This window comes from Orcinus orca, chromosome 16 (assembly GCF_937001465.1).
Source record: "Orcinus orca chromosome 16, mOrcOrc1.1, whole genome shotgun sequence".
Classification (NCBI taxonomy): domain Eukaryota; kingdom Metazoa; phylum Chordata; class Mammalia; order Artiodactyla; family Delphinidae; genus Orcinus; species Orcinus orca.
In genome coordinates, this window is record NC_064574.1 from 43,769,172 (window position 1) to 43,790,190 (window position 21,019).

At 45.0% G+C, this 21,019-nt stretch overlaps 1 protein-coding gene across 1 annotated transcript in view; it reads right to left on the minus strand.

Annotated features, from left to right (window-relative positions):
- The window catches only part of PYGB (glycogen phosphorylase B), a 54,334-nt gene extending 38,189 nt beyond the window's left edge, over nt 1-16,145 (minus strand). Inside the window, exon 1 of the mRNA XM_004270437.4 lies at nt 15,787-16,145. Within this exon, the coding sequence (XP_004270485.1) occupies nt 15,787-16,029 (243 nt within the window). The 5' untranslated portion in view covers nt 16,030-16,145. The remainder of the gene's footprint in view (nt 1-15,786) is intronic.
- Between the last annotated feature and the right edge of the window lie 4,874 nt (nt 16,146-21,019).

A 21,019-nucleotide genomic window follows, 5' to 3' on the forward strand; every position in this document is an offset into this window, starting at 1 on the left:
GGCCTAATGCCGTGAAGATGGCAATAATCCCAAAATGATCTACAAATTCAACACAATCCCTGTCAACATTCCAGCTGGCTTCCTTGCAGAGTGACAAGCTGATGCTAGCATTCAGATGGAAATGCAAGGGGTCTGGAATAGTCAAAACAACCTTGAAAAAGGAAACAGAAGTGGAGGACTCACACAAGTCTCAAACCTTACTACAAAACTACTGTCAGTGAGACTACACTGGCATAAAGAAGGACACACAGAGCAATGGAATAGCGCAGAGAGTCCAGAATAAACCCTCACATTTATGGCCAACTGATTTCCAACAGGAGTGCCCAGATAATTCTGTGGGGAAGAACAGTCTTTTCAACAAATGGTGCTAGGACAACTGGATATCCAGAAGCGAACGAATAAAGTTGGACTCCTCTTTCATACCATATGCAAAAAATTAATTCAAAATGGATCAAGAACATAAATGTAAGGGCAAAACGATAAAACTCTTAGGAGAAAACACAGGGGTAACTCTTTGTGACCCTGGATTAGGCAATGGTTTCTTCTGACATGACATCAAAAGTACAAGTGAAAAAACAGATAAACTGGACTTCATCAACATTTAAAACATTTGATACAATTAAGAAAGTAAAAAAGACAACCCACAAAAAGGGGGAAATGTTTTTTAATTGAAGTATAGTTGATTTATAATATTATTTTAGTTTTAGGTGTACAACATAATGATTCACAATTTTGATAGATTATACTCCATTTAAAGTTATTATAAAATATTTCCCTGGGCTTCCCTGGTGGCGCAGTGGTTGAGAGTCCGCCTGCCGATGCAGGGGACACGTGCTCTGGTCCGGGAAGATCCCACATGCCGCGGAGCGGCTAAGGCACGTGAGCCATGGCCGCTGAACCTGCGCGTCCGGAGCCTGTGCTCCGCAACGGGAGAGGCCACAGCAGTGAGAGGCCCACATACCGCAAAAAAAAAAAAAAAAAAAAAAAATTTCCCTGTGCTGTACAATATATCCTTGTAGCTTATTTATTTTATACCTAGGGGTTCGTACCTCTTAATCCCCTACCCTACCTTGCCCCTCCCCTCTTCCCTCTCCCCATTGGTAACCACGTTTGTTCTCTGTATATTCAAGCCTATTTCTGTTTGGTTATGTTCATTCATTTTATTTTTTAGGTTCCACATATAAGTGATAACATACAGTATCTGTCTTTCTCTGTCTGGCTTGTTTCATTTAGCATATAATACCCTCCAAGTCTACCCATTCTTCTTGTTATGGCTGAGTAATATGCCACTGTGATATACATATCACATCTTCTTTATCCATTCATCTACTGACGGACACTTAGGTGCTGCTATGAACATGGGGTGCATACTTTTGAACTAGTGTTTTCATTTCCTTTGGCTGTATATTGTTTTATGAGTAGTATTCCACTGTGTATATTGACCACATCTTCTTTATCCATTCATCTGTTGATGGTCACTTAGGTTGCTTCCATATCTTGGCTATTGTAAACAGTGAAAATATCTTTTCAAATTAGTTTTTTCGTTTTCTTCGAATATATACCCAGGAGTGGAATTGCTGGGTCATAAGGCAGTTACACTTTGAGTTTTTTAACAAACCTCCATACTGTTTTCCACAGTGGTTGCACCAATTTACGTTCCCAGTGTAGGAGGGTTCCCTCTTTTCCATATTCCTGCCAACATTTGTTATTTATGGTCTTTTTGATGATAGCCATTCTGACAGGTATGAGGTGACATCTCATTGTGGTTTTGATTTGCATTTCTCTGATGATTAGTGATTTTGAGCATTTTTTCATGTGCCTGTTGGCCATTTGTATGTCTTCTTTGGAAAAATGATTATTCAGGTCTTCTGCCCATTTCCCAATCAGTTTTTTTTTTTTTGATATTGAGTTGTATGAGCTGTTTATATATTTTGGATATTAACCCCTTATTGGTCGTATCATTTGCAAATATTTTCTCCCATTCAGTAGGTCTTGTCTTTCGTTTTGTCAATGGTTTCCTTTGCTGTGCAAAAAAAACTTTTAAGTTTAAATTAGGTCCCATTTGTTTATTTTTTATTTTGTTTCCTTCGCCTTAAGATAAAAAAAAACTGCTAAAATTTATGTCAAAGAGTGTTCTGCCTATGTTTTCCTCTAGGAGTTTTATAGTATCTGGTCTTACAGTTAGGTCATTAATCCACTTTGAGTTTATTTTTGTATATGGTGTGAGGGAATGATCTAATTTCATTCTTCTACATGTAGCTGCCCAGTTTTCCCAGCACCACTTGTTGAAGAGACTGTCTTTTCCCCATTGCATATTGTTGCCTCCTATGTCCTAGATTAACTGCCCGTTAAGTGGGTGTGTTTATTTCTGGGCTCTCTATTCTGTTCCACTGATCTATGTGTCTGTTTTTGCGCCAGTACCATACTGGTTTTTGTTAGTTTGTTTGTTTTTGTTTTTTTATTGGAGTATACTTGATTTACAATGTTGTGTTAGTTTCAGGGTGATTCAGTTATACATATATATATTCTTTTTCAGACTCTTTTCCCTTATAGGTTATTACAGAATATTCAGTAGAGTTTCCTGTGCTATACAGTAGGTCCCTGTTGATTATCTATTTTATATGTAGTAGTGTGTATATGTTAATCTCAAACTCCTAACTTATCCCTCCCCCACCCCCCTTACTCCTTTGTTAACCATAAGTGTGTTTTCTATGTTTGTGAGTCTGTTTCCTTTTTGTAAATAAGTTCATTTGTATCATTTTTTTTAGATTCCACATATAAGTGATATCGTATGATATTTGTCTTTCTCTGTCTGACCTACTTTACTTAGTATGATAATCTCTACATCCACCCATGTTGCTGCAAATGGTATTATTTCATTCTTTTTTATGGCTGAGTAATATTCCATTGTATATATGTACCACATCTTCTTTACCCGTTCATTAGTCAGTGGACATTTAGGTTGCAGTATCATACTGTTTTGATGACTGTAGCTTTGTAGCTTTGTGACTGTAGTCACAGCATGATACCTCCAGCTCTGTTCTTCTTGGAGAAAATATTTGCAAATCACATAGCTGGTAAGAGATCTGTATCAGGAATATATATATACAATTCAATAATAAAATGACAGCCCAGCGGTAGGCTGGGCAAAGGATCTGCACAGACATTTCTACAAAGAAAATACAAATTGCCAATAAGCACATGAAAAGATGACTAACGTCATGAATCATAAGGGAAATGCAAATCAAAAGCACAATGAGATGCCACTTCACATCCACTAGTACAACTATGATTAATAAGCCATCAGATAATAACAAATGGTTAGCAAGGATCTGAAAACTAGCTGATGAGAATGTAAGACGGTACAGCTACTCTGGAAACCAGTCTGGCAGGTCCTCAAAAGTTAAACAGTTTACCATTTGGCCCAGCAATTCCACTCCTAGACATATATCCAAAAGAAATGAAATCCTGTGTCCACTAAAAGACTTGTATTTAATAGTCAAAAGGTGAAAACAACTCAGATGTCTACCAACTTATGAATGGATAAATAAAATGTGATATATCCATACAGTGGAATATTATTCGGCCATAAAAAGGAATCCAGTACTGATAAAGCTACAATGAGAATGAACCTAGAAAACATTATGCTAAATGAAAGAAGCCAGTCACAAAAGACCACATATTGTATGATTCCATTTATATGGAATATAGGTAAATCTACAGGAACAAAAAGTAGATTAGTAGTTGCCTAAGACAGGCGGACGGGGAGTTTAGGGTGGGTAGCAGCTAAAAAGCGTGGGGTTTCTTTCTGGGGTAAGGAAAATGTTATAAAACTGACGGTGGTGATGGTTGCACAAAACTCTGAATATATCAAAACCACTGAATAAACTGTATACTTTAAATGGGTAAATTGTATGGTATCTGAATTTTATCTCAATAAATATTGTATGTAAGATAGAATACTTCCACTTATAAAGGTGGTAGGATAAAAATGTCTCTACCCACTTCTCCCTAAAACTCACTGACCCTAGGAAAACAGAGGTGGAAACTGAGGGAGGCAGAACTCAGCCAGAAACTGCCCCTTGTAACACTTCACCACCAAGCTGCAGGAGAAGGATGAGGGTGACTGTCCACTGCTGGTCTCTGCCTTCTGAGGCCAATGAAGGGACAAAGCACTTTACACTCACATGCGTGCACACATGTCTACACCCACATGTGTACATGCATTCACACCCACGGCACACACTCGCTCACACCTGTGTGCGCATGCACACACACACACACACACACACACCACAAAACTGGGAACCAGGAGGGGCTGCTCCCTCCATGCTGCACACAGCAGGCCCTGCCCCATCATCCAGCTGCAAGCAACTGGCTCAGGAAGAATCCCCTCCACTCAGAGATGGAGCTCAGGGTCTACACCCTGAGAAGAAAAACAGAACAGACAGGAAATACAACAGACAAAGGACACCCAACATTTACCAAGGGCCACATGAAATCCATAAACACAGACCCATCTAAGATATCAAGAAACACTGATAAGGTAACAAAGGGACTCAGCCAAGCACGGGAAAGAAGTAAAATAAATAAGAGATAAAACCACCACAGAAATGGAGGCAGCACTGAATGCAAAACAGCGGCACAGCTGAAAACAAAAAGCTGGCTGGAAAAGTGAGCAAAGTGGGGGAAAAGCATGAAGAGGACTGGAGAGAAAAATATCCATGCGGAAGACAAAGAATACTTAACGTCTGCATAATCAGTGTTCCTGAAGAAAGAAAGTGAATAAAATGTTAAAAAACTTTTCAATATGTAATTTCAGAAAACTTTACATATATATTAAATCTACAAATTGAAAGAACATGCTTACGTACAAAAAAAATTCCAGTGTCCTTTAAATCACAAACACATCGCAGTGCAATGAGTGATTCTGCAGAGCTGCCCTCTGCTCCACCACCGCTGTCACTGCTGCTCACGGCCCGTTGATTCCTCCTGACTTTTCACTGTCCTGGACACTATTTACTCTATACTTGAACTGATTTATTATTATATGGGGTTCCCAAAGCACGGTACCACACCTCCCTCTAGATGGGGCTTAGTAATCAACGTGAAAACACACTGAGACGACAACACCCAGCTGTCCGAGAGAGTGAGTGAATGTTTTGAGCAGCCATTCCCTTCTTCTAGGCACACATGAAGGCCATGCCTATTTATGGGGTTCTCCCAAGAGGTTTTATAAAAAGTTGGCAGGGCGTGGAGCAACAAAGCCCGTGAGCCACAACTACTGAGCCTGCGCATCTGCAGCCTGTGCTCCACAACAAGAGAGGCCGCGACAGTGAGATGCCCGTGCACCGCGATGAGGAGTGGCCCCCACTCGCCGCAACTAGAGAAAGCCCGCGAGCAGAAACAAGGACCCAACACAGCCAAAAATGAATAAAGAAAGAATGAAAGAAAGAATGAATGGATCAGATTTATATTTAAAAAAAAAAAAAAAGTTGGCAGGGGACTTCCCTGGTGGTCCAGTGGTTAAGAATCCACCTTCCAGGACTTCCCTGGTGGCGCAGTGGTTAGGAATCCACCTGCCAATGCAGGGACAAGGGTTCGAGCCCTGGTCCAGGAAGACCCCACATGCCACTGAGCAACTAAGCCCGTGCGCCACAACTACGGAGCCTGCGCTCTAGAGCCTGTGAGCCACAACTACTGAGCCCTTATGCCATAACTACTGAAGCCGCACGCCTAGAGCCCATGCTCTGCAATAAGAGAAGCTACCGCAATGAGAAGCCCACGTATCGCAATGAAGAGTAGCCCCCGTTCGCCACAGCTAGAGAAAGCCCACGCGTAGCAACGAAGACCCAACGCAGCCAAAAATAAATAAATTAATAAATAAATAAATAAACTTTTTTTAAAAACCTTTAAAAATAATTTAAAAAAAAAAGAATCCACCTGCCAATGCAGGAAACATGGGTTCCAGCCCTGGTCCAGGAAGATCCCACATGCCGCGGAGCAACTAAGCCCGTATGCCACAACTACGGAGGCTGCGCTCTAGAGCCTGAGAGCCACATCTACTGAGCCCATGAGCCACAACTACTGAAGCCCGCATACCTAGAGCCTGTGCTCCGCAACAAGAGAAGCCACTGCAATGAGAAGCCTGCTCGTTGCAACTAGAGAAAGCCCATGAGCAGCAACGAAGACCCAAAGCAGCCAAAAATAAATTATTAAAAAAAAAAAAAGAATCCGCTTTCCAATGCAGGAGACGCAGGTTTGATCCCTGGTCAGGGAACTAAGATCCCACATGCTACGGGGCAACTAAGCCCGTGCACTGCAACTACTGAGCCCACGCACTCTGGAACCTGCACACCACAACTAGAGAGAAGTCTGCGTGCCACACTGAGAGATCCCGAGTGCCGCAACTAAGACCCAACACTGCCAAAAATAAATAAATAATATTAAAAGAAAAAGAGTTGGCAGGTCAGGGATATGATCAAGATGTTTTTATTTTGCCTGTAACTATAAATATGTATTTTAAAAGTTGTAGTTCGATCTTTCTGCTACAGTTTCCAACTTTTAACTAGCACTATGAAAATAGCTTGATTATCTCTTTTTCTAAGAGATGGGTGCTGAGGGATAAAATGTTGGGCCCAGTCTTAAAGCCTCTGGATCTCTTTCATTTTCCTCCCAAGTTCAACATGGGTGTCCAGGGTTCAGCTGTGTATTTAGTTCTGTAAACCTGCCTGGGCAGCCTCCTGCGGCATCCTGAACAAGAGGGCAGCAGGAGCAGCATGGCATCCAGGGTCCCCCAGCACTGCCCACTCAGAAAGGACCGACCACGGTCAGCTCTGAGCCAGGCGCCGCTGCAGACTGTGCCTGGCTGGAGCTCTGGACTCAGGGTTTGTGCCTTGTTTTCTGTTGCTGTTTTTGTCTGTGTGACTTGAGAACTTTTATTGTTTCCTCACATTTGTTGATTTTGTTTTCCCCAGTTTCCTTAAGATGGTTCAGCGTGAAACCATCAAACTGAAGAAGGCGCTTGAGAAGCCGGCCAATGACATGCACAGATTTTGAACCACACGGACTGGGTCCCATCCCGGCTCCTGCAGCGGCCGGCGGGGCGACCTGGTCACTTTATGTCTCTGATAGCACCATGCCTACCTGGGACTCGGCAATGCTGGTCCCCTCACCTGGCCAGATTTTCAGGGAGGGGTGTGGAACCTAAAGAACAGGGTGACAATTCTGGAAAAAAACCACCTTCAAAGGGCCAGCTCCTTGCCAGGCGCAAACTCTGCCGCTTGATGGCCAAGGCCATCGCAGGCCCGGCCCAGCCCCTTCCTACCTCTCCAGCCTCTCCAGCCTCCCCGGTGCCATCTGTGCAACCTTGGACAGGGCCTCCTGGCTCAGGGGTGCCAATAGAGAACCAGATGTTCACCTGCTTGAGCCTGAGAACAGCAGGGACCCCTTAACCTTGCCACACAGCTCTGGGGGGCCGTCTGCAAGCCTGAACTCGGTCACTGAGCTTTCTTGCAGAGTCCCTTCTTTGCAATATGGCTGTAACAAGTGTTAAATGGCCTAGAAGCAGCCTTAAGTTTTTTATAAATTGAGTTTATTTATTACATGCAAAGCCCACACCAACAAGTAACATCACAGAAAAGCATAAACAAAGCTCTTTGACAAAGATGAAAATATGATCAACACAAACATTATACAACGTATTACTCTCCTAAAGAATCTTAGGAGTTAATGAACTCTGTGAAAATGGAGTTTAATGTCAATAGGTAGAGCCTCATTTTGCTCTCTATACAACCGAGATTAATACATACAACTGGACTTTCAGAGACCTCCAATTTCTTTCCCCTCTCCTAAAAGTGTGTTTAGAGTCCTTGTTTAACAGAAGGGTCTGAACACTCTGCAGGAAAAGGAAAGAAATAACTTTCAACACTCAGGGCATTGAAGCACAGACTGGGGCAATCGACTTCACCACCAGCAAGAACCTGATTCTACAGGCAGACCTGGCCAGGAAGGTGTCTGCCTGTGCCAGGAACACGCAGCCTCACTCCTCTTGTCTATCAGATTCTGTCGGTGCCGCAGCGGCGTCTTAACCCACAAGCTGCCCTCTCGCAGCACAGAGTGGCTCCCTCCAGCCAGAGCGGGCCCTGACATGACACAGGGACACTGACCACTGATCCAACACAGAATTCAGCTCCGCTGGGCCCCCCAGCCTCTACAAAGGCACTGAGGTCACCTCCAGCCTGCCGCCCTGCCCGGGCAGCTCAGCGAGAGGAGGGCTGCTGGGGGGAGGGGCCCTTCCATCCCTGTCCTCACTGAGCACGTCCCCGTGTACACGCCACTGCGTCTGAGGGGCTTTTTGGAGGAGACAGCTTTATAAAACCACTACAGTGCTTGTGTGAGGACGCTGAGCGTTATCTACCACACCTCCTAAGGCCCAACCTATGAAGTCACACTCGTACTTTCTTTCAGAGCCAAGTGCCGGGGAACCTTGGCTTCCCCTAACTGGTGGGTTGTGTCTCAACGGGGACCACGAATGTCGTTTTTTATTGTAGGTACTGGTACCTAGGAGTAGAACACAGGTCTGTTTGCGCAAAGTCAACTTGGAAAATGTAAAATATGATAAAATTACAGTATTTTATCCCTGTAAAATCTACAGGGATTTTACACTCAGAGATCGCTTAGTTCTGCAGGAAACAAATTCACTTCGCGTTACATGATGTCAGTGTCACAGTCCTGTGCCTCCCACCTTATGTGCCATTAAGCTCTACAAAGCGTCTACTCACCCCATCCCAGAGCCAGATAATCACGGAGGCCACCTTGTCCCTGACAGATAGCCAGAGCCTAATCAATTTATAGTAAGTGATCTGGACCACGTCAAACTACACTTGTGACTCAGTGTTATAACAGAGCTACTTTCACCTTTAAAAAAACAATGGTGTTTCAAGGCTGAGAAAAGACACTCAGCTAAAACTGAAATTACATATAATTCCTATTCCAGAAGATCCTGTTGAAAGCATTGTTAACCAGACTTTTTTTTTTTAACATCTTTATTGGAATATAATTGCTTTAAAATGTTGTGTTAGTTTCTGCTGTATAACAAAGTGAATCAGCTATACGTATACATATATCCCCACATCCCCTCCCTCTTGCGTCTCCTTCCCACCCTCCCCATCCCACCCCTCTAGGTGGTTGCAAAGCACTGAGCTGATCTCCCTGTGCTATGCAGCTGCTTCCCACTAGCTATCTATTTTATATTTGGTAGTGTATATATGTCAATTGTCAATGTTGCTCTCTCACTTTGTCCCAGCTTACCCCTCCCCCTCCCCGTGTCCTCAAGTCCATTCTCTATGTCTGCATCTTTATCCCTGTCCTGCCCCTAGGTTCACCAGAACCTTTTTTTTTTTTTTAGATTCCATATATATGTGTCAGCATACGGTATTTGTTTTTCCCTTTCTGACTTACTTCACTCTGTATGACTGACTCTAGGTCCAGCCACCTCACTACAAATAACTCCATTTCTTTTCATGGCTGAGTAATATTCCATTGCATATATGTGCCACATCTTCTTTATCTATTCATCTGTCGATGGACACTTAGGTTGCTTCCATGTCCTGGCTATTGTAAATAGTGCTGCAATGAACACTGTGGTACATGCCTCTTTCTGAATTATGGTTTTCTCAGGGTATATGCCCAGTAGTGGGATTGCTGGGTCGTATGGTAGTTCTATTTTTAGTTTTTTAAGGATACCTCCATACTGTTCTCCATAGTGGCTGTATCAATTTACATTCCCACCAACAGTGCAAGAGGGTTCCCTTTTCTCCACACCCTCTCCAGCATTTATTGTTTCTAGATTTTTTGATGATGGCCATTCTGACTGGTGTGAGGTGATACCTCATTGTAGTTTTGATTTGCATTTCTCTAATGATTAGTGATGTTGAGCATCTTTTCATATGTTTGTTGGCAATCTGTATATCTTCTTTGGAGAAATGTCTATTTAGATCTTCTGCCCATTTTTTGATTGGGTTCTTTGTTTTTTTGATATTGAGCTGAATAAGCTGCTTGTATGTTTTGGAGATTAATCCTTGGTCAGTTGCTTCATTTGCAAATATTTTCTCCCATCCTGAGAGTTGTCTTTTCATCTTGTTTATGGTTTCCTTTGCTGTGCAAAAGCTTTTAAGTTCATTAGGTTCCATTTGTTTATTTTTGTTTTTATTTCCATTACTCTAGGAGGTGGGTCAAAAAGGATCTTGCTGTGATTTATGTCATAGAGTGTTCTGCCTATGTTTTCCTCTAAGAGTTTTATAGTGTCTGGTCTTACATTTAGGTCTTTAATCCATTTTGAGTTTATTTTTGTGCATGGTGTTAAGAAGTGTTCTAATTTCATTCTTTTACATGTAGATGTCCAGTTTTCCCAGCACCACTTATTGAAGAGGCTGTCTTTCCTCCACCGTATACTCTTGCCTCCTTTATCAAACATAAGGTGACCATATGTGCATGGGTTTATCTCTGGGCTTTCTATCCTGTTCCATTGATCTATATTTCTGTTTTTGTGCCAGTACCATACTGTCTTGATTACTGTAGCTTTGTAGTATAGTCTGAAGTCCAGGAGACTGATTCTTCCAGCTCCATTTTTCTTTCTCAAGACTGCTTTGGCTATTTGGGGTCTTTTGTGTTTCCATACAAATGGTGAAATTTTTTGTTCTAGTTCTGTGAAAAATGCCATTGGTAGTTTGATAGGGATTGCACTGAATCTGTAGATTGCTTTGGGTAATGTAGTCATTTTCACAATGTTGATTCTTCCAATCCAAGAACATAGATTCAAGAATATTTCAAGAATCCAAGAATATTTCTCCATCTGTTTGTATCATCTTTAATTTATTTCATCAGTGTCTTATAGTTTTCTGCATACAGGTCTTTTGTCTCCTTAGGTAGGTTTATTCCTAGATATTTTTGTTGCAATGGTACATGGTAGTGTTTCCTTAATTTCTATTTCAGATTTTTCATCATTAGTGTATAGGAATGCAAGAGATTTTTGTGCGTTAATTTTATATCCTGCTACTCTACCAAATTCATTGATTAGCTTTAGTAGTTTTCTGGTAGCATCTTTAGGATTCTCTATGTATAGTATCATGTCATCTGCAAACAGTGACAGTTTTACTTCTTCTTTTCCGATTTGGAGTCCTTTTATTTCTTTTTCTTCTCTGACTGCTGTGGCTAAAACTTCCAAAACTATGTTGAATAATAGTGGTGAGAGTGGGCAACCTTGTCTTGTTCCTGATCTTCGAGGAAATTTAACCAGACTTTTCAGTTGTCCAATTACCTTTCTAAATTTGTGTTCATTTCTCTTCCCTTCGCCATATCCTAAGAGCCCCATCCTCTAAAAGGCAGAAAAGAGCCAGCTATCTGCTGCCTGCTGTTTACCTGCTTCATCTCTTAAAATGTGTGGGTTTCCATATGGGTTAGAGCCTGCTCTGTTTAATGGGCGGGAAAAAAGGAGGTATATCTGGAAAGATGTGTAAAGTGCTCTCAGTTTTCTTCCTTGTATTTCTTATCAGCAGCACAGCTGACAAAGCTGGTTAAGGTCTGCAGTTGACAACACCGTGTTGGTGTGAACACCCTGAGTTTTTTCCAAATGCTCTTTGTTGTATAAGGGAATCTCCTTGATTTTCCAAGTTACACATTTGAGTTTTCAGGGGTAAAGGGGTATCAAGTCTAAAACTTACTTTCAAATGGTTTACAGAAAAAATGTAGTTATACAGAGAGAAAGACATAACAAACATGTTAAAAATGTTTCATGTTTGGGGAATCCGGATAAAGAGCATATGGGAATTCTTTGTATCATTCTTGCAACTTGTAAAAGTCTGAAATCACATAAAATAAACATTTAAAAAATCATCTATAAAGGGCTAGGATGCAGAAATAAGATCGGTTACAATATTTCATAAAGATACAAAGGGTTAGCCATCCACAGCACCTGCCTAAGGCTGCCTAAGCCATCCACTTACACAACACTGTAAGTCAGGGATCCTCAGAAAAACAGAATCAACAGGATATATACACAGAGATTTATTTTAAGGAATTGGGTCACATAATCATGGGGGTCCAAGACCAAAATCTGCTGGGGTGAGCCTGCAGGCTGAAGACCCAAGAAGGAGCAGTATTTGGAGTCCAAAGGCCTTCTGCCGGCAAATTCCTTCTCGCTGGGGAGGGATGTGGAGAGGGAGAGAGGGGAGGTGGGTATGGTGGGGGTATCAGTCTTTGTTCTGTTCAGGCCTTCAACTGATTAGAGGCCCATCTACATTACAGAGGGTAATCTACTTTCCTCAAAATCCACTGACTTTAATGTTAATCTCATCTAGAAAACACCTTCACACAAACCAGAAAAATATTTGACCAAATATCTGGGCACCACAGCCCAGCCAAGTTGACACACAAAATTAACCATCACAGCCTACAGGAGCAGAGGCTAGACTGTCTTCTAAGAAAAATCACGGCACACACCCAAAGCTTCCTAATCTCATAAATGACGGCTTCAGCCTACCTTCCATTTGGCAAGCTGTCAGGGTAATCAGCAACATGAAACATCTGCCCCTCCCCGGCTTCTGGCCAGAGAAAGTAACTCTGAGCTCTCTGCTATCAGGGAAGCTTGCCCTTGGGATACAAGGTCAACTTCACACAGATGAGGGCAAACACATCAGAACAGTTGAGTGGGTCAAAAAGATCCCAGTGCTGGACCCACTCCTGCCTAATTCAAACAGAATTTCAGAAGTAGGGGTTGTGTGCAGCCAAGGCAACAAAAAACTGCTCTAGATCATCTTCCTTTAACTCCCAGATCCAGCCAAACCATAAGATTAATTGTATTCATCATGATTATCTTACTAGAAATATTTAGGACAGCTGTTTGGACCCAGTGGTAGAGCTCCTTTCCTTAGTCCACCATTATGGTTATGCCAAGAGCTCATGGGGAAGAGCCATGGTAAACTGGCCAGTCCATCCACTACAAGGATGCAATCAGGCCAGCTGTCCACATCGTACAACATCTCCTTTAAAGACCCATGGAAGAAATCTCGCATCTGCTCATTCTAGAATTTACTGCAGAGATTCCATGACTCCCATAACTGGGCATGATCTGCAATTTGCTTTGGTTGCCAGAACTTACATCTGCATTTTGTCTCCTGACCATGTATCTGAACTTAACCCACTTTCCTACCCTTACTGTCTTGCCCCAACTTTCTCTTTGAGGTCTTCTATGAAGTTGAAACTTTTGCAGCATATCTTGCTTAAGCATTCTCAAATTCTTTTTGGATGGAATGTTAATATAAAGTGGAAACATTTTATCAGCAAACACAAAGCTGTAATGTTTTAGAACGGCAAGGTACTCAGGGATGGATTACCTAGCTTGACCTTCCTTATTTTAAAGATGAAGAAACTGAGACCAAGAAAGGTTAAGAAATCCACCCAAGCCCAAGGGTCAAACAGGCCAAATGGTAAAGCCAGGAGGAGCCTGGATTTCTGTGAGCCATCCCTCACCACCCAGCTCTTTTCCGTCCCTGAGTTCGCAGTGGAGTCCTGACCTTGCCATCACTTCAGAGACTCCTGGAGCCGACTTTAGAACTAAGCCTGCCTCCTGCCAAGAGCAGACTTCTTAATTTTAGCCTGATTTTTTGACTTGCTGATTTGCCAGCTTACTTGAAAACTCCTCCTCTGAGCACTGAGCTTCAACCGTTTCTACTATTACCAAAAATAGAGTGCTTGAGAGTTATGAAACAATAGGTGCAGCATAGCACTATACTAGTTTGTGTAATAAAAACAAATGTTTCTACCTGCACAGAAAAAAAGATGTGGAACACAAGATGTTTGTAGCATTTACAGTGTTACCACTAGGTGGTGAGATTACAGTTAATTTTTTCCTTTTGGCTTATCTGTGTTTTCTAATTTTTTCTCCAATGATCACAAGGACTTGCATAACTGTTTTAAAGTAAATAAAAATATTAAATACAAGCACTTTAACTTATTGTTTAGATCGTCAGGCTGCCTAAGTCTGCAGTGCAGTGGTTCACATCCTTGAAGCCGCTCTTAGGCTGGGGGTGTGGCTCTGCAGGATTCTTATTGGGAGACCTTCCACGTCCCCTCAGCTCTGATCCTCCTGGGGCTTGTTTCTTGTCCTTTACAAGCAAACATGTAACTTTTGCAGAAAAAGGAGATGATGAGCTTATTTTCAACATGAATTAGCCAGACTGAAGCACTCAAATTCCAAGTTTCCACTTTCAGATGACCTTCCTATCCAGGACAAGCAAACAACCTTCCATTTACAGGCTGTGTGGCTTTAAAGAAGAGAAAGGTTTACACCTATAGCCACCATAGCAATCAGTGAGGATGAGCAAACCTGTTTTGTTAGAGGGATTTAATCCTGTTCATGAAAGGTTATTTCTGTAATCCCTGAGCCCATCACTAGCCTTTTCAGGATCTAAATATAAATAAACACTCTAATGGGACCCCACGGTGTTGCGGTGTGTTCTGGTCCAGCTGCAGGGAAATACCCTTGAATATGCCGTCAGAGATGTCACCTGCTACATGAAGAACAATGATATTGCAAATCAGAGCTCTGCCATCAGCAGGGAATTCTGGGGGAGCCACTGCCTGTTGGCCAGTTTCCCTGGCAAAGTCATCCCAAGCCCTTGTTGAAATAACCTGTTTCAGCCATTTGGTGCCACTCCATTCTTCACTGTCTTGCATACTAAATATGAAGATCCTAGTTGGTATTCTAACAAATCTGTCCTTTTTACCACCTCTCTTTTAGAAAAAAAGAGTGCCCCAGAATAAGTTTGGAAAGGCAACCAATCTCAGACTTAGCAATTATTAAACATTTCTTAACGCCCTACAAAAATACTGTAAAATACTATCAACAAAGCAACTGCCCAGGGCTCAGGTATACACTGCAAGTCAAATCTTTGCAAATTGGCTTCAGGCCTGCAAGTGTGTCCTTTCCTCACCAGTTTTCACTCTACATTAGTATAGTAGAAAAGATAAAACTTTCCACGGTCAAGAGGAAAAAAACAAAAACCAACCAACAAAACTGGTAGCAGGGGCCTGGCCAAGCCCATACCCATCAAACCGAAAACTACCACTTTGGAGAATCATATTTACTGACTTGGAAAGCTGTTGAAAAAGCTACAAATGTTGATGAATGAAACAGAAGAGCCACAAAATTGTATATACAACATGCTTTTTAAAAGTGTGCATATATATTCAAGAACAGGAAAAGATGTAGAAGGACACGCACCTATATTTTAACACAGTTAATAACGGAGGTGATGAGCAAATTTTCTCTCGTGTATTTTGTACTTTTCTACCATAAACCTACATGTGTGTAAAATGTAAAAAGAAAACAATTCCTTAACGTCGGCCAACCTTAAGCTAAGTGAAGTTCTTCAAGGCAGGTGTGAGCGCCTGGAAGTCAGAGCCCATCACTGCGGGCTCCTTCTCCTCAGCAGGCTTCCCAGTGACGCCCCCCATCTCTGCCCGCCCGGACAGCAGGCCCCAACCACAGGGCTCCAGGCCGCCCAGTACGGGAGGTGAGGGTTAGGCGACGCCGTGTGCGGGGCCGTCTCACCCGGTGATCTCTCCTCAACTCCGGGGGGTTGGGGGGGGGCGGGGTGTCACTCCCCATCTTAGGGGGTCTCTCCTCACCCGTGGGTCTATCCTCACTTGGGGGGGGGTCTCTCCCCATCTCGCGGGGAGGTCCCTCCTCACCGGGGGTCTCTCCCCACCCCGGTGCAGCCTCACCTTGGGGTCGCGCTCGTAGTAGTGCTGCTGCGTGCGGATCCAGCGGCCCACCAGGTGGTCTCGCACCGTGTGCGCCAGCGCCAGGTAGTAGTCGCGGCGCGTGGCCACGTTGCGGTCCTTGACGAGCGTGAAGTGCAAGTGCCGGTTGAAGCTCTTCCGCACCTCGGCCACGTCGCCCAGCCCCGCCAGCCCGCGCACGCTGATCTGCTTCCGCCTCTCGCCGTCCGTCAGCGGCTTCGCCATCGCGCCGGCAGTCCGAGGAGGACGAGGAGGAGGAGGGCAAGATAAGCCGCGGGGACACGCCCGCACGGAGGATGCTGCAGCTTCGCCGGCTGCCAGGCCGCGCCTGCGCACTGCGCTGCGGCGGCGAGGAAGGGAGGTGCAGAGGGTGCGCCTGCGCACTGCGCCGGACCACGTGAGGGGCGGGGCCTGAGGGAGGGCGGGGTCGCAGGATGGGAGGGGCCTGCTGGAGGGGCCGCGCACCGACCCCTGGGTGAAGGAGTATTGCTGAGTTTCTCAACTTCCAGAGCTGAGGGTGAGGTCCTGGACTTATGGCCCCTTCCTGCCAGCAACTCTCTTCATGTCCACTCCCTGAGACGGTGTCTCCTCCTGCTCGTCCCCCTCCCTAAAGCTGCTCACCTGGTTCCTACCTGCAGGTCCTCATCTGGGGCCCTCTTGCTCACTCTCACCAGCAACCCTCCAGTCTACACCCCCTAGCACCACCGCTGCTGTTCCCCAGGGCCGTCTTCGGGTCCCCGGCTTCAGTGTTGCTCCCACTGCTCCTCCCTGATCCTATCTTGGCCTCTGGGGTCTCTGCATCAAGGAGAGTCCTTACAGGTTGGTTTAACATTGAAAAACTGGCAGTATTCACTGAAGCTAAACAAACACCTACTTCTGACCCAGCAATTCTAGTCCAGAGAAAATACCCAACAGAAATGAATGCTTATACCAACCAGAAGGCATGTACAGAAATGCTCATAATACTCAAATATTCAGAACAGTCCCAAACTGGAAACCACGCAAATGCCCACCAATGCTGGACTGATAAACTGTGGCATATTCCCACAGTTGCACAGTCCCCAGCCGTGAGAATGATAGACCACATCCAATACGCAGACGAACAGTGCTGAGTGAGAGTGGGCAGCGCTAAAGAGCACAGCCTGAAGGATTCCACTCACTGAGTTTCTAAGACTGGCCAATCTCTGGGCCTGCAGACCTAGGATGGCGCTGAGCGTTAGAGGTGGACATAGCTGGGGGGTAGGGGTGGGCAGGGAGGGGGAGTGGGTGAATCCGTGGCATCTGGAAAAGCTCGATGACATGTGGTGTGCAAGCTCATCACTGCACACGTGGGAGCTCCCCCATGTGGGGAGTGTCTGTGGGTGTGGTCCTGGGGCAGGGCCCCAGTGGGGAGGGGTCACAGGTGCGGCCCAGGGCCTTCCACCATCTTTCTCCACAGCTCATCCTGTTTCCTTGCCCTCCCTCCACACCCAACGGGGCTCCAGATCCTTCTTTAGGCCAAAGCCTTCCTGCTTGCTCACATATCCAGTGCCAATAGCATCAGGCCTGGTGGGCCTGCCTTCTCTCCCAAGCTCCCAAGGACTCTCTCTTAGGAGCCGGTCCTCCAAGACGAAGTCTGGGTCCTCCAGCCATTTTATTCCCTATGTATCTAGTCCATCCTTAGCTGCTCTTTTGGGTCCTCTTGCTGGGATTCCTGTGGTAGTTTCCTCATGGGCTCCCCTGCCTCCCAGACACTCCCCAGAATCATCCTAGCCAGGCTACAGACAGCACAGCCCCTCCGCAGAGGGCTGAGCCCAGCACAGCTCCTGCAAACCACAACCCCAGCCAGGTAAGCTTGGTAAACCAGCCTCAGCCCCTCCCTAGCAGGTCCTCAGGCTGGGCCTGGGGGACTTGAGGGGACAGGTGAAGGCAGGCACCCGACTGCAGCGGGCAGGCATTCTTATGTGTCCTATCCCAAAGGGACCAGGCAGAAGGGGAAGTGGTCAGAGCTGGGGTCAGTGAGAGAGCTGGGGGTGGGGAGAGAGAAGGAGCCCCCGAACTGTGGAGCCTGTGGGGCTGTGAGGGGCGGCGAAGGACACACAACCAATATCCACAGGCCTCCCTGGTCTGGATCTTGCCCTCTGCAGCCCTCACCCCTGGGGAGTCCCTCACTGGAGGGGCGGATTTGAAGTGAAGGTCCTGCGGCCTGGTTTCGAGCTGCATCTCGGGGGGCTGCCTCTGCCCACCCTCAGCCCAGGCTGGCCTACCACCTGTTTTTATGTGGCCCTTAAGTTAGGAACGCTGTCTACGTTTTTATTTTTTTTCATAAATTTATTTATTTATTTTTGGCTGCGTTGGGTCTTTGTTGCTGCACGCGGGCTTTCTCTAGTTGTGGCGAGCAGGGGCTACTCTTCGTTGTGGTGTGCGGGCTTCTCATTGTGGTGTCTTCTCTTGTTGCAGAGCAAGGGCTCTAGGCGTGTGGGCTCAGTAGTTTTGGCACATGGTCTCAGTAGTTGTGGCTCGTGGGCTCTAGAGCACAGGCTCAGTAGTTGTGGCGCACGGGCTTAGCTGCTCCATGGCATGTGGGATCTTCCCGGACCAGGGCTCAAACCTGTGTCCCCTGCATTGGCAGGTGGATTCTTAACCACTGTGCCACCAGGGAAGCCCTACATTTTTAAATGATTGAAACAAGTGAAAAGAAGAATAATTCATGATGTACGAAAATTACATGAAATCCAAATTTCAGTGTCTACAAATACAGCTACACTCATTCCTTTATATTTTCTCTAGGGCTGCTTTCACACATCCACGGCAGATCTGAGCATCGTGACAGAGACTGTATGGCCTGAATCTGCCCCTTACAGAGGGTGCTGCCCCTGACCTGGAGTGTATGCTCCTGGGGGAGGGCCCCATGTCCCCAGCACTGCCTCACACTCGCAGGCCCCATGAATGTACCCCAAATAGAGCGAATCCCCATGGTTCTACGTGCCGCATTCCAGGCGAGGGTGGACTGAGGCGTGGGAGGTGGCTGGCCTGGGCAGAATTCTTGAAGCCTCTTTAAAATTCACTAGATCACATTGGGAAAACGCACATTAAAACCCCAGCAGGCAGCAGGACTTACCTGCTACATACAATGGTCTGGTCAACATGAAAGTGACCGACAGGGACTTCCCTCGTGGTCCAGTGGTAAAGAATCCGCTTTCCAATGCAGGGGACACGGGTTCGATCCCTGGTCAGGGAAGTAAGATCCCACATGCCACGTGGCAACTAAGCCCACGTGCCACAACTGCTGAGCTCGCACGCCTCAATGAGAGAGCCTGCATGCTGCAAACTACAGAGCCCACACGCCCTGGAACCCGTGCGCCACACTAGAGAGAAGCCCGCGCACCGCAAGGAAGAGCCCGCGTGCCGCAAGGAGAGATCCCGTGTGCCTCAATGAAGATCCCGCGTGCCACAACTAAGACCCAACGCAGCCAAAAATAAACTAACTAAATAAATGCTCTTAAAAAAAAAAAAAAGCAGCCTTTAAAAAAAAGAAAGAAAAAAAGAAAGTGACCAACAGCACAGAGTGGTGGTGAGGCGGTGGAGTGCTGCTCAAGGGAGTGTAACCATTACAGCCACGTTGGAAACAGTGCAGCAGTTTCTCATAATAAAATAATCAGTAGTTAAACATACACTTACTACGTGGCCCAGCCATTCTACTGTTAGGTATCCATCCAAGAGAAATAAAAACCTGTGCCCACAAAACAGCTTGTGCGAGGATGTCCACAGGAGCCTTATCACTAACGCCCCAAACTGGAAACAGCCCAGGTGACTATCAACAGGAAAGTGAAGAAACAAAGTAAGATATTGAAAGAGTGGAATACTAACTCAACCATAAAAAGGAATGACACCGGTGAGTCTCACAAACATTATGCCAAGTGGAAGGCCAGACACAGAAGAGCACATATTGTACAATTTCATTGACATGAAGTTCCAGAATTGGCAAAGGTAATGTGTTGTGATGGAATTCAGAACGGTCCCCCAGGGGCCAAGGGTAGAGGGAGTTTCTGGGGTGACAGAATAGGGATATGGGCTATATGAGAGTATCTGTCACAGTGGTTTGACCTCTATTCTTAAGATCTGTGCATTTTACTGTATGAAAATACCTCTATAAAGATATTCTTTAAAAAAAAAACTCACTAGGTCAGAAGTAAAAGCTAGAATGAGCTTAAGTACCAAAAACAGCCTCCATCAAACAGGAAGCCTTTGCAAATCCAAGCCTCTAGGAAGCAACACTGAGTTCCTCCTGAGATTCATTCTGTGCAGAGACATTCCAGCTGAAGCTTTGAGCTGAGTATGAAGGGTCCATCCAAGAGAGAAGTGAAGGAAGTCTTCTTGCTGAAAGCCTATTTGCACTGCTAACCCAGGACACTGACCTTCCCTCTCTGCCCCCCAAATTTCCTGTGGAGCCAAATATCCTCTTGTTTTCCCAGTGGGAGTTCCTGGTAGGACTCCACCCAAACCAAACAGCATGAAATATCTTTCCATTTATTTGTGTCTTCTTCAATTTCTTTCATCAATGTCGTATAGTTTGCAGTGTACAAGTCTTTCAAAAGCTTCTGCACAGCAAAGGAAACCATCAACAAAATGAAAAGGCAACCTACTGAATGGGAGAAAATATTTGCAAATCACATATCTGATAAGGGGTTAATATTTAAAATACATAAAGAACTCATACAACTCAATAGCAAAGCAAAAACAAAAACAGAAACAAAACAAACAACCTGATTAAAAAATGAGCAGAGAATCTGAATAGACAATTTCCCAAAGAAGACATACAGATGGCCAAGTGCATGAAAAGACAAGTGTTGGCAAGGATGTGAAGAAAAGGGAATCCTGTGCACTGTTGGTGGGAATGTGCAGCCACTATGGAAAACAGTATGGAGATTCCTCAAAAAACTAAAAAGAAGGACTTCCCTGGTGGTCCAGTGGCTAAGGCTCCACGTTCCCAGTGCAGGGGTCCTGGGTTCGATCTCTGATCAGGGAACTAGATCCCTCATGCCCCAACTAAGAGTTTGCATGCCGCAACGAAGATCCTACATGCAGGAACTGAGACCTGGCACAAAAAATAGAACTACCATTTGAACCAGCAATTCCACTCCTCAGTATTTATCCAAAGAAAACAAAAACACTAATTCAAAGATATATGCACCCCTATGTTCATTGCGGCACTATTCATAATAGCCAAGATATG